Source organism: Passer domesticus, chromosome 18 (assembly GCF_036417665.1).
Source record: "Passer domesticus isolate bPasDom1 chromosome 18, bPasDom1.hap1, whole genome shotgun sequence".
NCBI lineage: Eukaryota > Metazoa > Chordata > Aves > Passeriformes > Passeridae > Passer > Passer domesticus.
In genome coordinates, this window is record NC_087491.1 from 4269418 (window position 1) to 4284518 (window position 15101).

The 15101-nt window shown below is 48.1% G+C and overlaps 1 protein-coding gene across 14 annotated transcripts in view; it reads left to right on the forward strand.

Annotated features, from left to right (window-relative positions):
* The window catches only part of CACNA1B (calcium voltage-gated channel subunit alpha1 B), a 298893-nt gene that overhangs the window by 191030 nt on the left and 92762 nt on the right, over window positions 1-15101 (forward strand). For all 14 annotated transcript variants that reach the window (XM_064393626.1, XM_064393612.1, XM_064393613.1 and 11 more), the window contains 3 exons: window positions 948-1065; window positions 7217-7284; window positions 13828-13934. In XM_064393626.1, coding sequence (XP_064249696.1) covers window positions 948-1065; window positions 7217-7284; window positions 13828-13934 — 293 coding nt within the window. The remainder of the gene's footprint in view (window positions 1-947; window positions 1066-7216; window positions 7285-13827; window positions 13935-15101) is intronic.

Here is a 15101-nt window from a genome sequence, read left to right on the forward strand (position 1 = left end):
GGGCAGTGGGCAGGTGACCCAGAGGGGCAGGGGCAGAGCAGGGTCACCCAGTCCAACCCCACCAACCCCACCCTGGGCATCCCTGGCAGCGCTGGCCAAAGGCTCCTGGAGCTCTGGCAGCCTCGGGGCCGTGCCCATTCCCTGGGGAGCCTGGGCAGTGCCAGCACCCTCTGGGGGAAGAGCCTTGCCCTGAGCTCCAGCCTGAGCTGCCCTGGCCCAGCCCCAGCCGTGCCCTGGCTCCTGTCCCTGTCCCAGAGCAGAGATGGGAGCTGCCCCTCGGGAGGAGCTGCAGCCCCGGGGAGCTCTGCCCTCACTCTGCTCAGCTGAACAATCCCAGAGCCCTCAGCTGCTCCTCACAGCCCCTCCAGACCCTCCTTTGGACACTCTCTCACACCTTTAGATCTTTTTCTGATATTGAGACACCCAGAACTCCCCAGCACTGGGGGTGAGGCTGCCCCAGCCCAGAGCAGAGTGGGACAATCCCTCCCTCCCCCGTCTGGTGATGCTGGGCCTGGTGTCCCCCATGGGCTCCTCATTTCCCAGGGACATTCCCTGGTGGCTTTGCTCTGCCTGGCTCCCCCAGAGCTGCCTTTCACAGAATTCACAGAATGACCAGGTTAGAAGTCACCTTAAAGATCATCGAGTCCAACCCAGCCCCATCCAGTGCCACATCCAGGCTTTGTTAAACACACCCAGGGATGGGGACTCCACCACCTCCCTGGGCAGCCATTCCAGAACTTTATCACTCCTTCCATGAAAATTTTTTTTCTGATATCCAGCCTGTATTTCCCTTGGTGCAGCTGGAGGCTGCGTGCTCTGGTTGTGTCAGTGCTGCCTGGAGACAGAGCCCAGCCCCAGCTGAGCACAGGCACCTCTCAGGAGCTGTGCACAGTGATGAGGTGACCTTTTCCTGTGAGTGACCTCTGTGTCCCTCCCCATCTGTGCAGATCCTGACGGGGGAAGACTGGAATGCTGTGATGTACCACGGGATAGAGTCGCAGGGCGGCGTCCATTCCGGAATGTTCTCCTCCATCTACTTCATCGTGCTCACCCTGTTTGGTAACTGTATCCTTCCACGGGCATCCTTGGTGGCACAGTCCTGCCCACACTGCTAGAAATCCCCACTTTTCCCTGAATTCTCACAGCCTCATCCTTTAAAAGTCAAATTATTGCCGTGGCTTTGCTCCTGACAGCACTGGAGGTGAGTTGTCCAATTTGGTGTCACTTTTATTACAGCAACTTAAGAATTTTTCCTTTAATTTAGAGAAATTTCATTTTAATTGTTGTGTTTTGCCTTGAACATGTTCTATTAAGTGTTACTTTAGATTGTTGGAGAAATAATTGAGGGCAGGTCAGAGCAGGACCTTGAATATCTTCGTGAACAGTTTGTTTTTAGCCAGGGGAGGATTGAGATGGGTTTGGTGGAGGTGAGTAGATGGTGGTGGAGATGAGGCTCCATTCTCTTGGTGCCTTTGTCTAGGGCACCTTAACCAGCTGTGCTGTCCCAAATGCTCAGAATTATCTCATCTCTACATTTAATTTAATTCTTGATCTTGGGTTTCAGGCTCTGGGAGTGTTCAGTGCTCCAAGCCTTGGCACATGAAGTGTCTGTTTTGTTCTTCTGAGAGATGGAAATCTCTCGAGGGTAACTGGGAGCTTTCATCCCCCCAGTGTCCCAGGGTGTCTGCTGGGGAAGGGGTGGTGTGTCCCAGAGGTCCAGGGAAGCAGGGACAGAGTGACACCAGGATGGCTTTTGGGAAGGGAGGCTGTGTTTTGTATGTATTTTATATTTTATACACAAACAAGCAAAGCAGCTCCCTGATGGAGCAGCTGGGTGTGAGGAGGAGAGCCAGGAGGGCAGAGGGGCTGTGGTGGCCCTGTCCCTGTGCCAGTGGTGGCCAGTGCTCTGTGACAGTGCCAGCACCAACCAGCCACAGCATCCCTGGTGTGAGGACACAGCCCTGAGCTGCACCAGGGGAGCTTTAGGCTGGACCTTAGGGAGGAGTTCTTCCCAGAAAGTGTGGTTGGGCATTGAAGGGGCTGTCCAGGGAGGTTTGGAGTCCCCATCCCTGGAGTGTTTAAGGAAAGATTGCATGTGGCTCTGGGTGACAAGGTATTGTCAGGTCTAGGTTAGATTTGACCTCAAAGGGCTTTTCCAGCCTAGTTAATTCTGTGATTGTGTGATTGATTCTGTGATTGATCCTGTAGTCCTGTGATTCTCTGATTCTGTGACTGATTCTGTGACTGATTCTGTGATTCTGCAATTGGTTCTGTGATTGATCCTGTAATCCTGTGATTTTGTGACTGATTCTGTGACTGATTCTGTGGCTGCAGCCACGACCTGTGTGGATCCAGAGGGAGCATCCCTAAAACAGGAAAACCAGGAATTGTGGCTGAGCTGAGGCAGCCCTGGCTGCTTTGTTTGCTCTGCAATTTGGGATGAGAACGTCCCAGAGTGGGATGAGAACTCCCAGCGCCGCTGCTCCACCCAGGAGTTCCCACAAGGATTTCCTGACCTTCTCACAGCTTACAGTCCCAGCATTCCTCTTTTCCTTGTTTGGAAAAGAATCTTGTTTGGGCTGGAGATGCAGGAGAAGGGAAGAGGTGAACTGAGGGAAATACTGGGGCTGAAGGCAGGGTTCCTGCAGAAATGGGCTGCTCCAGCTGGAGTGGAGAGGACAGAACGTGCCATCGATGGCACTGGTGCCCATGGGTGGCACAGCAGTGTGCAGCCCTTTGGCTTGGCTGGAGTTCTGTCCTTTAGGATGAGGAGTAGGGACAGGGAAGAGCAGAGCAGGCAGTGGGAGCTGTGCCTGTCACACGAGTGTCCCCATGGATTTATCCCATTCCAGGAGCCGTGGCAGCGATGCTCAGACCTCTCACAGCAGCCAGCACGGCCCTTCCAGAAACACCAGGCTCTGCAAAACTGGGTCAGAGGAGAGCAGGGAGGGAGGGAGAGCTCTAAATCCTCCGGGCTTGGCTTTGGAAATGAGATTAAGCTGTAATCAGGCTTGGCAGCACAGCTGAGGGAGGCACTTCTCACCCCTGAGATCCAGCGTTCTTGAGGAACGGGGCATTCATTCCCCTCCCCACCTTTCATTCAGGGAGAGGGGACTTCTCCCTGCTCCTTTGGCTTCCATTGCCAGGGAAAGAGCAGGGCATGTTCGAGAGGAGGGGATCTGCTGGCCCTGCCATGGATTTGGGATTTGGAGAGTGGGAACCTCACCCACCTTCTCCCTAAATCTCATCCTGGCAGGTGCAGCTCTCTGCTTTTCCCTTCTGCTGCTGAGGTGGTCCAGAGCTGTTTTTCCTGAGTTCCTCCAGACATCTCCAGTGTCTCTTCCATGCCCTTTTCCCACAGCCCCGTGCTGGTGGCTCCTTGAGCTCCTTGGGACATCACTGGGGCATTGAGGAAGGAAGGAGTATGTGCTAGGTGGGAATCTTTGATCCTTCCTGAGTTCTGCAGGTTGGGATGAGTTTGCTGCAGGTGAGGCTCTGTGAGCACAGAGAGAGGGGGAAGAATTTGCTTTTTCAATGGATCATGGCAAGGAATAATTTGTTTTTCTAAGTGGGAAGTGTCTCATGTTATGTTTCCATTTCCAGAGAGCCTGTGTGGAATCAGAAATGGTTTAATGAAAGTTTTATGATTAAAGTAACAACAGGATTTGGCCCATTTTCCAGGAAATTACACCATGCCTGAGTACACTGTTATCCACTTAATTGATAAATTGAGGCATCTGTTGAGACAATAAAAATAAAATTTACAAAAAAAACCTCCAAGAAAAACTGCAGAGGAGCCTGAAAAGAAAAGCAGGAGCTGCCTGGAGGATGCTGTCCTTCCCTGGCCCTTAAGTTCCAGGCAGGAGATGATTCCTGGCTCCAGGCACTGGAGCACTGTGTAACTCATCCAGGTTACACAGCCTGAGCCAGAGCCTGGAGTTTGGGAGAAATTTGGGAATACCCCAGCCCTGCAGAGAGGGCTGAGGGACCTTTTCTGGGGCAGAAACACCCAAGTCTGCCAGACTGTGTCTGCTTGGAAATGGATGAGGCCAGGCTGATCTGATAAAAAGAAATTAATTCTGTTTCCAGGGTTTGCCTGTGTTACATGAGCCACTTCCAGCGGGTGTGGGAGGCAGGGGTAGGGAGGCAGTTGTACTGCTGAGACATTCATTCCCTGGTAGGAGGCTTGGAAGTGTTTCCAGCCTGTTGGAAGACCCCAGACGAAAAAACCCAAACGCCCAGCACAGCCAAGGGGTGCCCTCAGCCCCCACCCTGAAAGAAAAAGGGAGAATGAATGTCTCTGTAAAGGACAAATCTGGCTCTGCGTGGGAGGGGTGATGATTCCAGCACTGTTTTTTTCCTGTTCTGTACCCACTGGGTTCCCTGGGATTGAGGTGTTCTCAAGCACTCCTCGCTGTCCCTCTGGCATGGGGAAGGAGCAGGTGATGGGCATCACATTCCAAACCTCCCTCTGAACCTAAGGACTCATCTCCCAAGGGCAAAAACCAGGAGAAATGCTGGTTCCTGCCTGGAGAGACCCCAGGGCTCTGTGTCCATGCCGTGCAGGGAAGATGGAGAAACATCCAAAGAGATGAATCCAACTCCTGCTGGACCCAGATCTGAGGGGCACCAGGCTCTGGGTGATGCCTTGTGCAGGCTGCCCTAGAACAGAGACTGGACAGAGGTAAAAAATAAAGCAAGGATTTATTAAAAGGATCTCCTCCATGGATCCACCTTGGGCAGCACAAGAGCCCAGCCAGGGCTGCACCCAGGATGAACCAAAATGGCCCCAAAATGCACGAGCGCTCACGGGGTCTCTCCCTGGGCTCAGCTCTGCTCCATGTGCAGATTGCAGTTCATTGTCCAGTTCCAGCTTTAGCCCCTGCAGTCCCATCCTGCTTGTTTTTCTCTCTTCAGCCCACGGTGTTTGTGCTCTTGGGCCTGAGATTTGGATCATTTGTCCTTGGTGCCCAGCTGGAGCAGGAATTGTTTTGTCTTCCTGCTCTGTGCACAGAGCTCACCATCCCCTGATGTGAAGCCCAGACCCACATACTAAAGCAGCACAGAATGTGAAAAATAGAAAAGCTAAAACCTGAGGCAACATTTTCTCCCTTTAGAGGCTCCACAAGGCCTTGTTGGGTCTCTATTCTAAATATTTACTAATAGTAGGTATTATTAACAGATAAGTCTCTAACAATAACAAACAACTATCAATAGAAATGTTTTAACAATAAACATCTAATATCAGATAAATATCTATTAGTAAATAAACATCTAATGCTGGATAAATATCTAATAACAGTAAATATCTAACAGTAAATGTCTGACACTCCCTCTGTGGGAATTGGAGCTGGGAATGCCTGGTTCTGAAGTCTGGGCTGAATTGTGCTTGATAAAACCCCGAAGAAGGGAAGCAGAAGGGCTTTGAGCTGCTGGTTTGGGCCAGCTTTGCTCCTTGCCTGCTGTGGGAAGGTTCCTGATGTGGGACAGGCTGGATGGAGCTGCAGGGACACTGGGGTTGCTGTCTGGGAGAGGGAGATCAGCCCTGCATCCCTCCTGGCTCCTCTCTGTCTGCAACCCCTGGGTGCTCCTCCAGACAGCCCCCTGAGGGATGGAGAGCCACGGGAAGGGCTCTGAGGCTGTGGGCTCCCAAAATCCCCCTGCAGGCTGGCAGCACCCTCGGGGTTCATCCCTTGCTTGTCCTGCCCTCCCAGGAGGGGTTTCTGCCTTCCCCCTCTCGCCAGCTCACCCAGGCCTGCCCTTGCCCTTCCACCCCACAGCTCCAGGCAGGGAGCATGGCCCTGACAGAAAATCCCAGGATGGTTTGGGTTGGAGGAGACCTCAGAGATCACCCCTGCCATGGCAGGGACACCTCCCACTGTCCCAGGCTGCTCCCAGCCCTGTCCAGCCTGGCCTTGGGCACTGCCAGGGATCCAGGGGCAGCCACAGCTGCTCTGGGCACCCTGTGCCAGGGCCTGCCCACCCTCCCAGGGAACAATTCCTAATTCCCAATATCCCATAAAACTTTACCCCCTGGCCGTGGGAAGCCATTCCCTGTGTCCTGTCCCTCCATCCCTGTCCCTCTCCAGCTCTCCTGGGGCCTCCTGCAAACACCTGGATTAGTTTCCTAAAGCTCCTGCAGTCCTTTCAGTCCTTTATGGACCATTCCCATGCACATTCCTATCTGGAGGAGCAAACAGAGCTCTGCAGTGAGTGACTCTCCTGTCCCCAGGTGATGTGCGAGAGCCAAACACATTTTCTCCTTGGGAGAGTGGTTTTGCTGTGGTTTTGCTCTGCTTGCCCTCCTTCCCTGTGCAGAGGTAGCTGATTTATGGCTGCTCTGGGGCTGTCTTGCAGCCACAAGGCTGGAATAACAACAATAAGCACCAATAAACACAATAAACTCAGCAAAAGCTGAAATCATTAAGCGGAAAACTGAAAGTAAAAGAGGAATAAATAATTCCAGGCCAGTGTTAGTCTCAGGGATGGGATGCAGAGCTCTGCTGAGAGGCCTGGGCTGGCGTGGGCACTGCCCTGGCTTAGCTGGTCTCTGGGCTGGGCTTAGGGGCTGTTTTATCTGCAGAGCTCATGAGTAGGGCTGGGTGTGCTGCTGTGGGGTGGCTGAGCTCTGTGTGGAGCTCAGCATGTCTGGGGTGGCCCCGCTGCCACCCTGGCTCCAGTGAGGTAAGCCAGGATCATTTCTTCCCAGCAGCAATGACCTGAGATTCATTTTTCCATGCTCTCCATGACTTTATGCAGCTCTGTGTGTATAAAAATGTAAATGTTGGCTTAAAATGACCCATTTCCTGCAGCTCCACTGGTTGTCCTTTTAGACAAGAGGGGGAAATGAGGCTGAAATCTGCATGAGGGGAAAATGAGGCTGGAATCTTCATGAGGGGAAAATGAGGCTGAAATCTGCATTTCTGGGCTGGGGGCGGGGGTGGAAAACCAGGGAATGTGCTCCTCTGGGAGCAGCAGGAGGTCCCACCCCGCCCCTCTGATGGGGTGACACCCCTGTCCCCTCTCCAGACAGGTGCTGGGGACACAGATGTGTCCCCACACAGGGCCAGCTCCAGGCAGGATGGGCAAGCTGGGAATGGTGGCAAAGCTTCCAGAGATCAACCCATGAAACACCGAGGGGGGAAGGAGGGGCAGCAGGAAGGGAATGACTGCTGCCTGTGCTGTGTGAAGAGCTTTTCCTTAGCTGCTCCCAAAGACACTCTCCTGAACGTCTTCTTGGCCATCGCTGTGGACAACCTGGCCAACGCCCAGGAGCTGACCAAGGTAGGTGGGACATTCCTGTGCCTTCCAAAGCCCTGCTGATGCCCTGAGGTGTCCCCTGGAGCCCTGGGGTGCCTTGAGCAGCTGGAACAGAGGCTAGAGGGAGTTCAGGGGAATAAAGAGGAGATTTATTGAAATGCCTTCAAAGGTCACACCCTGGCAGGACCAGAGCCACGGGCTCTGCCCAGATGGCTCCAAGGTGAGAGCAAAAGAGAATTTGGTCATGAGATCTCACATTTTTATAAGTTCTGCTCCATTTGCAGATTGCAGTTCATTGTCCAGTTCCAGCTTTAGCCCATGCAGTCCCATGTTTCTTGTTTTTCTCTCTTCAGCCCACGGGGTTTGTGCTCTTGGGCCTGAGATTTGGATCATTTGTCCTTGGTCCCCAGCTGGAGCAGGAATTGTTTTGTCTCCCTGCTCTGTGCACAGAGCTCACCATCCCCTGATATGAACCCAGACCCACACACTAAAGCAGCACAGAATGTGAAAAATAGAAAAGCTAAAACCTGAGACATCACCTGCTGCACCTCTAGTCACCACTTTACACTGCAGAGAGGTTTATTCCCTTTCAGGTTTCTTTATTTCAGGTTGCAGTGAATATTTTGTATTTGCTTTATCCCAGAGTGGGCATTGCTTATCTCATATTTTCTGTTTCCAAGAGCGGAGGAGAAGCAATTAACAGTTTTTTTGGTTGATTGGAAGCTCAGACAGGAGCTAATTCAGGTGTTGTGGTGCTGCTTTTGCCCCTCTGGTGACCAGCTTGCACTGCAGAGAGGTTTATTCCCCTGCAGGTTTCTTCATTTCAGGTTGCAGGGAATATTTTGTGTTTAGTTTGCTCTCACACTGTGTGTCCCTTACCTCGCCAAGGTTGGTGATGGATTAAAGAACTAAAATTTTCCAATCAGCTCCAGGCAAAACAATTTACAGAGGCTGTTGTGAGCACTCAGGGGAGATGTTGGGATACTCTTGGCTCTCCCCAGGTGTACCAGAAATCAGAGGCACAAAGCCAGGCCCTGGCAGGGGATGGCAGTGACACTGGTGTGACTTTTCTGGTTGCAGAGGGCTGGGTGTGGACACAGAGAATGTTTGCATTGAGAACAGCTCAGCCCAGGGTTGTGCAGGGAGGATTGTGACTGTTGCCCTTGGTGTTTGGGTTATTGCTCAATTTTGATTTCTTGGCATACTCTGGTGGATTTATGAGGAGAATTAAAGGGATTTTTGCACATTTTTAGCTCTTCTCACCCATTCTGGTGCTGCTGCCATCAGCAGCAGTCACAGTGACCTGCTGGGGCAAAGGCAGCAGTGTCCCCGTTGGGGTGGTGGTGCTTTATAACTTGAATTTCTTTCCTCCTGCCAGTGGCAGAGCTCTCTGTCCACGAGCTGAGGCAGCAGCAGGCACAGGTGGCTTTTCTTTTTAGGGAAAGGTGCAGCAATTCGTGCCCCTGGATCCCTGGCAGTGTCCAAGGCCAGGCTGGATGGAGCTGCAGCAGCCTGGGGTGGTGGAAGGTGTCCTGGATGGGCTTTGTGGTCCTTCCACCCCAGACCATCCCATGGAATTGTTCAGAACCCATGGAGATGAGATGCTCAGGGTTAGTGCTGAGGTCTGGGCATGGATCTGGCACTGCTGGACTCGATCTTTGTCACATTCCTATTTTCTGGAAAAATCCCCTTGCCCAGGATTTCTCTCCTGGGAAGCTGAGAAGCCTCAGAGAAAAAGGAAAACAATAATTAACTCATTTGCTTCTCCTGTGTTTTGCTGCTTTGGAATGTGGTTGGAGATTGTTTATCCAACATGTGAATTGTTTTTACTTGTTGGCCAATTATGGCCAGCTGTGTCGAGGCTCTGGTGAGAGTGTCATGGGTTTTTCATTATCTTTTATCCTTCTGTTATATTCTTTCTCTATTCTTTAGTATAGTTTAGTATAGTTTTAGTATAGCAGTCTTTAATATAATATAGATCATAAAATAATAAATTAGCTTTCTAAGAGCATGGAGTTGGATTAATAATTTTCTTCCTTCATCTGGGAACCCCACAAATACAACAAATCTTTCCAACATTTACGGCTCTTTGGGTCCCCACTGCAGCTCCACACTTCAGGGACACGGAGATTTCCCCACATTTCCCACCCTCCTCCAGCTTTTGAAGACCAAACCAGGCAAAGGTTATCATCAAAAACCACATCCCTGTTGTGGCTGCTCTCTGCCATCTCCCCTTTTCCTGCAGGACTGGCTCCAGCTCCCAGCTTTTCTGGAGCTGCTTCCCAACAGACCCTCCAAAAAACCTCGTGAAAAATATTTCTTATTTTTATAAATAATTTCATTATAAATAATTTTATTATTATGAATAATTTTATTAATAATGATAATTTTATTATAAATATTTTGTTATTATAAATTATTTTTATTCTAAATTATTTTTTATTATAAATAAAATGTTATAAATATTTATTATTTTATTTTTGTTCCAATTCTGTGTTTTGCATCCCTCCTCCCTTAAAGTGTTGCTCATGGCTGTCTTTAATGGTTCTCTGTTATTTTGGAGGTTTGGGGTTTTTTTTGTGGTTTTTTTGTGTTTTTTGGTGGTTTGTTTGTTTGTTTGTTTTTGGGGTTTTTTTGTTGTTGTTGTTTGTTTGGGTTTTTTTTTCTGTTTTTCTTTTTGGTTTTGTTTGTTCTTTTGTTTTTTTTTTTTTAATGGGAATTTTTTCCCTTTCAGCAGCTCAGCTGTTTCTGTGCTCACAGAAATCTTCATCCTGGAGGCAAAGATCCTCCCAGATTTATGGGCATCCCTTGCATGTGCTAAGAGGGGAGATGAGGCCCAGCACAATTCTTGGATAATGAAGCTCATCCTCCTTCTTTCTTAATCCTTTAAGTGCTTTCTTGTGAATATTTCAGCAGCTGACAGGGAGGGTTAGAAACCTGACTTTGGGGATGTTTATAAAGTCTAATTAAATATTGATGGATTCAACAGAATTGCCAAATCATAAAGCTTTTCCAAAAACTCTCTTGGGAATTTTTTTAGTTTATTTTTATTTATGATTCCCCCCCAAATCACTGGGGCTTTCAAAGGAAGAGGAAAAAGCTAAAATTCAATTAGACTCATACCTGCAGAATGAGGGATTTCCTGCTGAGTAAATATGACCATGCAAGCCCCAAAAATGGCCCAGAGATACAAGGAAGTTACTCAGGAGTCAGTTGGTCCCAGGAGACTCTCCTGACATTTATTCTGTGAAATTAATTGAGATCAGTGCTGAATTTAAGGGGGGAGAACCAGGAGCAATTGAAATTGCCTCTGTTTAGGGAAGACAGAAAACTTTCCTGCCTCAGGACTGGAACATGTCAACTTTCCCCACTTCTGGATGCTAATTTGGATTTCTTTATGTGGCATTTGGACCATCTCTGGCTCTGTGACCTGTAAGAGAAGCTCTCAGAGCTGGGACTATATTTAACTGCAGCTTGATCATCCCATGGCTGTTACAGAACTCACCAGTGCTTAGGAATGACTCATTTTTGGGGTGAAAAAAATAATCACCACCTTTGCTTTCAATCTATAAAAAATCTGCTCCCAGCTCCCTCTCCTGCTCTTCCTGTTCTGGTTTTGCACTGATTCAAACTCTGCCAACCCATTTTTAGTGATTCCTGAGAACTCTCCTGAATCACTTTGGGTTCCCTCACATTTAGGTTGGTTTTTTTTTCAGTATATCCACAGGTTTTTCTTCCTGTTCACTTACTCAGAGAGGAATCCACAACTGCCCTCAAAGTTTGTTTTTCAAATCTCTCTGCTGATCATGCAGAATGTCTCTGGAGACATCAAGCAGCTCCTGCTTCATCCTCACTAAATAGGAGTGTAAACCCACTACAGCTGAGGCTTTATTTTCCTAAATGTCTTCAAGCAGCAAGTGTTTTCTCATCTCTGTGCATTGCTAGTGATCCCTGAAAAAGCAGGATAAAAACATGTATGAGGGATGTGGGAATTTGATATAAATTTGGATAAAATTCTTGAGGAATGCCCAGAAATTCTGGACTGAAGGGAGTGGCCAAACCCAGAGCTGAGCATCCATAAATCCCCCTCCTTCTGCTCCCCTGTGGAAAAGGCTTTAACTGGCTGGATGTATTCAAGAAAATTCAGTGTTAATGATGCACATCATGATGGGTAGCACCAAAAATGGGTTTTACCCCGTGAGAAATTGATTTAAATTAAGATTTAGAGCTCTAGAAAACAGAAAGGGACATGGACCAGGGATGTCCTTATGGGCAAGAGCTTTGTCTGTGAAACGGGATGAAAGCTTGAGCTGTTCAGAGCTTCAGTGTGAGCTGGAATTTTAAATATCAGGTAAAAAATTAACAAATTTTTGGAGTCATCTGCATGGAAGGAGCCACAGAGATGTTACAAAGCAAACATCTGCTGAGGGCTGAGCTCGTTGTGAGTGAGGAACAGCTGCGTTTGCTGCTCCTCCAGGATGGAAATCCAGCAGAATTACAGAGGCACTCGGGAGAATGGAGCAGAAGCCACACATTTAAAAGAGGTTTTAAAACCTGCACCTGGTCCTTTAGGGGCAGAGAAAGAAAAATGAGCAGCCTTTGGTTTTTAAGGCTGATGGAGATCCCTCAAAGGAAGAAATAATTTGAATTTACCTGGAGGATGAAAGGAAAACCTGAAAGATTTTTTTTATGGGGGTGTTATTCCTTTTAAGACTTGTGTCCCAAGGATAACATTTCTGCTAAGTTGGGATGGGTACAGTTAATTTTTGTCACAGGAGCTGCTGTGGGATTTGTATGGGAAAGCAGGATTTGTGTTGGAACCACTCTGGGATGTTTTGTTCTTGCTGAGCAGCGACCCCACAGAGTCCAGGGGGGAAAACGTGGGGGGACAGGGACCTGGGGACACCCAGCTGGGACAGCTGAGCCCAGGCACATTCCAGACAGGGTGACAACATCTCTCTGTCCCAGTCCTGCTCCATGGAGGGAGATCTGCTGCCCTGGGCATGGCAAAACCCGGGGTGGGAAATGTGGAATTCCTTCCTTTCTCTTTTTCTTTCCCAAATAAACTGAATTTATCCCAATCCATGGGTGCGTTGCTGCTTTCCCACCCCAGCAGGGTGAAAGGACAGGTAGCTGGGGCTGAGCTGGGGGCCAGGATTAAACCAAACACCCTTGGTTTGCAATGAGCTTTGATAAATTTACTGGAATTTGGCAGCTGAGAAGTATTGACTTTGTATAATTGCTCAGCAGGTCTTTTATTCAGGCCTGGTTATAGACTTGCAAATATTTGCAAAGGGAAAAAAAGAGAGAAAAAAAAAAGAAATTTATATGGTAACCATTTTTAAAATCAAATTTCCATCTTTTTTTTTTTTCCTTCTGAAGGAGAAAAAGAAAACAGTTTCCAAATGAGTTCAGTTGAAGCAAATAGCACCAAAGGCAGAGCGAGGAGCTGTTTATGCAGATGGAATTCAGGGTGGATAAATCTCGATAATTTCCTATTCCATAGCTGGAGATCTGTCTGCTCTCATTATTTTAATCATGCCTCCTTGCAGCACCACCCTGCGAGAGCAGAGGCAGACCTGTGCCATTCCATGAAGTTTGGCAGAAGAGCCTGTGACTGCTCTCAGTGTGGTTTTCCCTGGATTTGTGAGATGCTGGTGTTGCTACCAGAGCTCTGTGCTTCCCCTGCCATGATTTGACTTTATTTTTGGTAGAAAATTCCAGAAAAGTTGCCCTTGGTGACCACTGAAGGGGAACCAGGCTGTTTCTTTGGGTTTTGCTCTCACCTCAATGTTTAAGATCCTTAAATTTTGAATTTTTGAAAATTTTTTGTAATTTTTTTTTTAATTAAGATCCTTAATTTTGAGTTTTAGTGGTGCTTTTCATGTTGGGTAGGAAGAGAGAAATCCCAGTTACAATCTTCAGAGGCTAAAAATCCTTGTGATCCAGGGATATGCAGGAAGCAGGAACAGAACCCTGCTTTGCTCCACAAACTACATTGAATATGGTTCTTTTTTATTGTTTTCTGAGTCCTCAAGGATCTGAGGTGGGTCTCAATATCTGATGAGAGCAGGACTATCCCAAATCCATGGGTTTTTTATTATTATTTCAGAAAAGTCCCCTTGGCAGGATGTCAGGGAGGATTTAGGAGCTCATGCAGGTGTTCCAGCAGGACATTGGCTTTAGAGAGTTGTTACACACACAGCTCTGGGATAAATGGGGAATTCCACCTGGAACTGTCCCATTCCTGCTCCCTCAGAGTCTCCTTCCCAGTGCTGTGTGCTGAGAGGAGACCCAGCAGAGTCCACAAAGTTTGTGAGGGTAAAAAACCCTATTGACCAAACCTTGCCATTCTCACCTCAACCTGCACCACACCTGGGGCTCCTTGCAAGAAAATCTGCCCTAAATTACAATCCCTGTGTCTTTGCAGCCCTAAATTGAAATCCCTGTGTCCTTGCAGCCCCAAATTAAAATTCCTGTGTCCTTCCCACGCCCCAGGCCCAGGGGAGCTCTGCTTGTTGTTACTCCACAATTTATTCCCTGATTTCTCTTGCTTTTGTGCCCCAGGACGAGGAGGAGATGGAGGAAGCCACCAACCAGAAGCTGGCCCTGCAGAAGGCCAAGGAGGTGGCCGAAGTGAGCCCCATGTCAGCAGCCAACATCTCCATAGCTGCGTAAGCACCTTTCATTCCTTGGGGCAGCATTCCCCTGCTGCAGTGTCACTGTCTGTCTGTCTGTCTGTCCAGCTGGAGCATCCCGTGGTCTGGGAGCCCTCCTGCACCACCTCTGGCCAAATGCTCCAGTGCTGAGCACTTTATTAGGCATTTAATGAAGGATTTCTTTCAGTTTGGTGCTCTTTGTAAGGCCTCATCTTTGAATAACTGTGTTTTAGGAGGATGATTTTTTTTTTTTTTTAAGCTGGCCCAGGATAGATTTCACCAGGTGAAGTGTTAACATCCCACTTTGGATTTTTAATGAGGAGATGAGTTTAATGATTTTTAATGAGTTATTTCTGTGTGTGCACAGAAATCAATATTTTTAAATAATCTTGAGAATTCAAGTGCAAAGGTATCCTCTTAAATAGCTGGAAAATGTGCTTGAATTCCCTTTCCTTGCTGTTTGAAAGAGCTGGGTGGAATAAAATGCTCCAGTTTGGAGGTAGGAATATCCATTTGGGATTCCCAGGTGCCTGGATGAGGACAAGCACAGGCTCTGGGATACCAAAACCCTTGGAAAGCTTTGCCTTGGGCCCAACTTTTCCTGGATCCTAGAGGTGCAGAAATGAGGTGTAGGTGGAAATATTAGTCCAGGTTCCTGTGTTTGAGACATCTCTGGAGATACCCAAGTGTTGGATGGACTTGGAGCAGCCTGGGATGGTGAGGGTGTCCCTGCAGAGGCTGGAATGGGATTTAAGGTCCTTCCAACCCAAACCATTCCATGACTCTGTTCTGGGATTCCTCACAAGGATTTGCTGAAAAGCTTCCTTGAACTCTTCTGGAATTTCAGCATCAACACCAAAAAGTTTGGTCCTGTATTTTACTGGGAGCTGCTGATGTTTTCCAGACATCTTTTACAGAGGAGACCTCCAAGGGCTGGAGAAGCTCAAGCATTAAAAAAAAAGAAATTTCCTGCTCAGTTTATTGGAAAAAACATGAGCTGCAGCCGGATTCCTTCAGTGGAAATATCTTTTTACTGGGAGTTTAATCCACTTTAGCAAAGACAAAAGGCCAAGTGGAGCCAGTATTTTATATGTGAAGGAAAAGAATATTATTAATTTGCCTATTTTATTCTTCTTACCATTTTATTTTGTCATTACTGCTGTAATCAGTTCCTATTTATGC